The sequence below is a fragment of the Hipposideros armiger genome, unplaced genomic scaffold (assembly GCF_001890085.2).
Source record: "Hipposideros armiger isolate ML-2016 unplaced genomic scaffold, ASM189008v1 scaffold_811, whole genome shotgun sequence".
In the NCBI taxonomy this organism is placed as follows: Eukaryota; Metazoa; Chordata; class Mammalia; order Chiroptera; family Hipposideridae; genus Hipposideros; species Hipposideros armiger.
Genome location: NW_017732161.1, coordinates 393,500 through 394,962, shown reverse-complemented (window position 1 = coordinate 394,962; position 1,463 = coordinate 393,500). Strand labels below are relative to the sequence as shown.

General features: G+C 32.9%; 1 protein-coding gene across 1 annotated transcript in view; it reads right to left on the bottom strand.

Moving 5' to 3' along the window:
- L3MBTL3 (L3MBTL histone methyl-lysine binding protein 3) overlaps window positions 1-1,463 on the bottom strand; it is a 136,790-nt gene that overhangs the window by 69,099 nt on the left and 66,228 nt on the right. The window contains exon 11 of the mRNA XM_019628837.1: window positions 263-373. Coding sequence (XP_019484382.1) covers window positions 263-373 — 111 coding nt within the window. The remainder of the gene's footprint in view (window positions 1-262; window positions 374-1,463) is intronic.

Genomic DNA, 1,463 nt, shown 5'->3' with positions numbered 1-1,463 from the left:
AATATTCTGCATGTGCATTTAGAAAAAGTAGATACCAAATCTTAAAAGTCAGCCATAATTAAAGAGAAAACTTCTTGCAGATTAAAGGAAAAAAAACTGGATAAATAGTGACTTATAAAGATGTGCAGGCACTTAATTTGTATATTCCTGTGGTTTTACTAATTTAATTACAGGACTTGACAAATCAAAAATCTACTAAGGTTTCCATCCAAGATGTCTTGTAACAAAAAGTCAAAACAAAATCACAGCAGAAAGCACTTACTTTTATTTTGTGATCATCCGTGTCTGCAACTGTTGCAACTCTAATAAACACGGGATTTCTTTTGTCTACAATCTCCAGCTTCATTTTTTTCTGGAATCCATGTGGAGGTTTCTGCCATAACAAAAAAATTTATATAGTGAGATTTAAAAGAAGAGAAGGTGGGGCTCTATGTCGCAAAACTAAGAAAAGAAAAAAAAAAAAGATGAGCTATCTAGAGAGATAATCTGCTTTTCAAACTCCAAGTATAGTTTTGGACCTCACCCTCCTTATCAAAAAACACAATCCCAAAATATACAGCCAAACCCTTAGGCAATAGAAGCTAGCCATAGGAACACATGGAAAGCAAAAGATCTTTAGATGAAATTCAAAATACTGTGGTTATTTGATTAGCCATGGGGAAGGCAGAATTTTTTCTCATTAGTTGGAGGAGTCTTGGCAAGCATGAAAATTATTTTTAAAAAGAGAGAACATTAAGATGGCAAAATTAAAACACAGAGATTTGAGGTGGTAATGAGAGCAAAAAGCAGAAAATATCTTTTAAAAAAGAAAATTAGCCATCAAAGTATGCAAGATGAAATCAGTCCAGTGAGAACAGGTATCAGGAGGACCTGCAGTATCTACACCTCAACACTCAGCAGTGAGCTGTAAACCTGATAAAACTATAGGCAGTAGAGCAAAGGTAATTATTTGGTATGTTAGGCAAATTACTTAAATTTTATGAACTTCATATCCCTCTTCTGGAAAATGGGTATAATAAAAGTGCTGCTCTGAAAATTAAATGTGAAAATTATGTATAGGGTACAAAACAATCAATGCAAGGCACCTAAAGGACAAACTAGAGAAATCGTAGTTTCCTCTGTGCTATCCATGTGACACTGGATACATAGACTGACACTGATGTCATTGTATCCAGTTCCATGCAAAGTGCAATGCAGCTCTCGTTTATCCTAACATAAGTTAGAGAATTGGATAAAAATTCATAAATATGGCATAACTCTAAACATTACTCATTTTTAAATTCTGAATTAACTATCAGTTGGAATCATACACATTCTTTCTTTCATATGGCTTTTTTCATGTAATATAGTTTTTCTCTCAAAAATTTCTGATGTTCTTTTCTCCCATATTTGGGCCCATACCTATTAATTAATTGTATCATTAAAAATCAAAGCAATTTATACACAAAAGTGTTATTTATGAC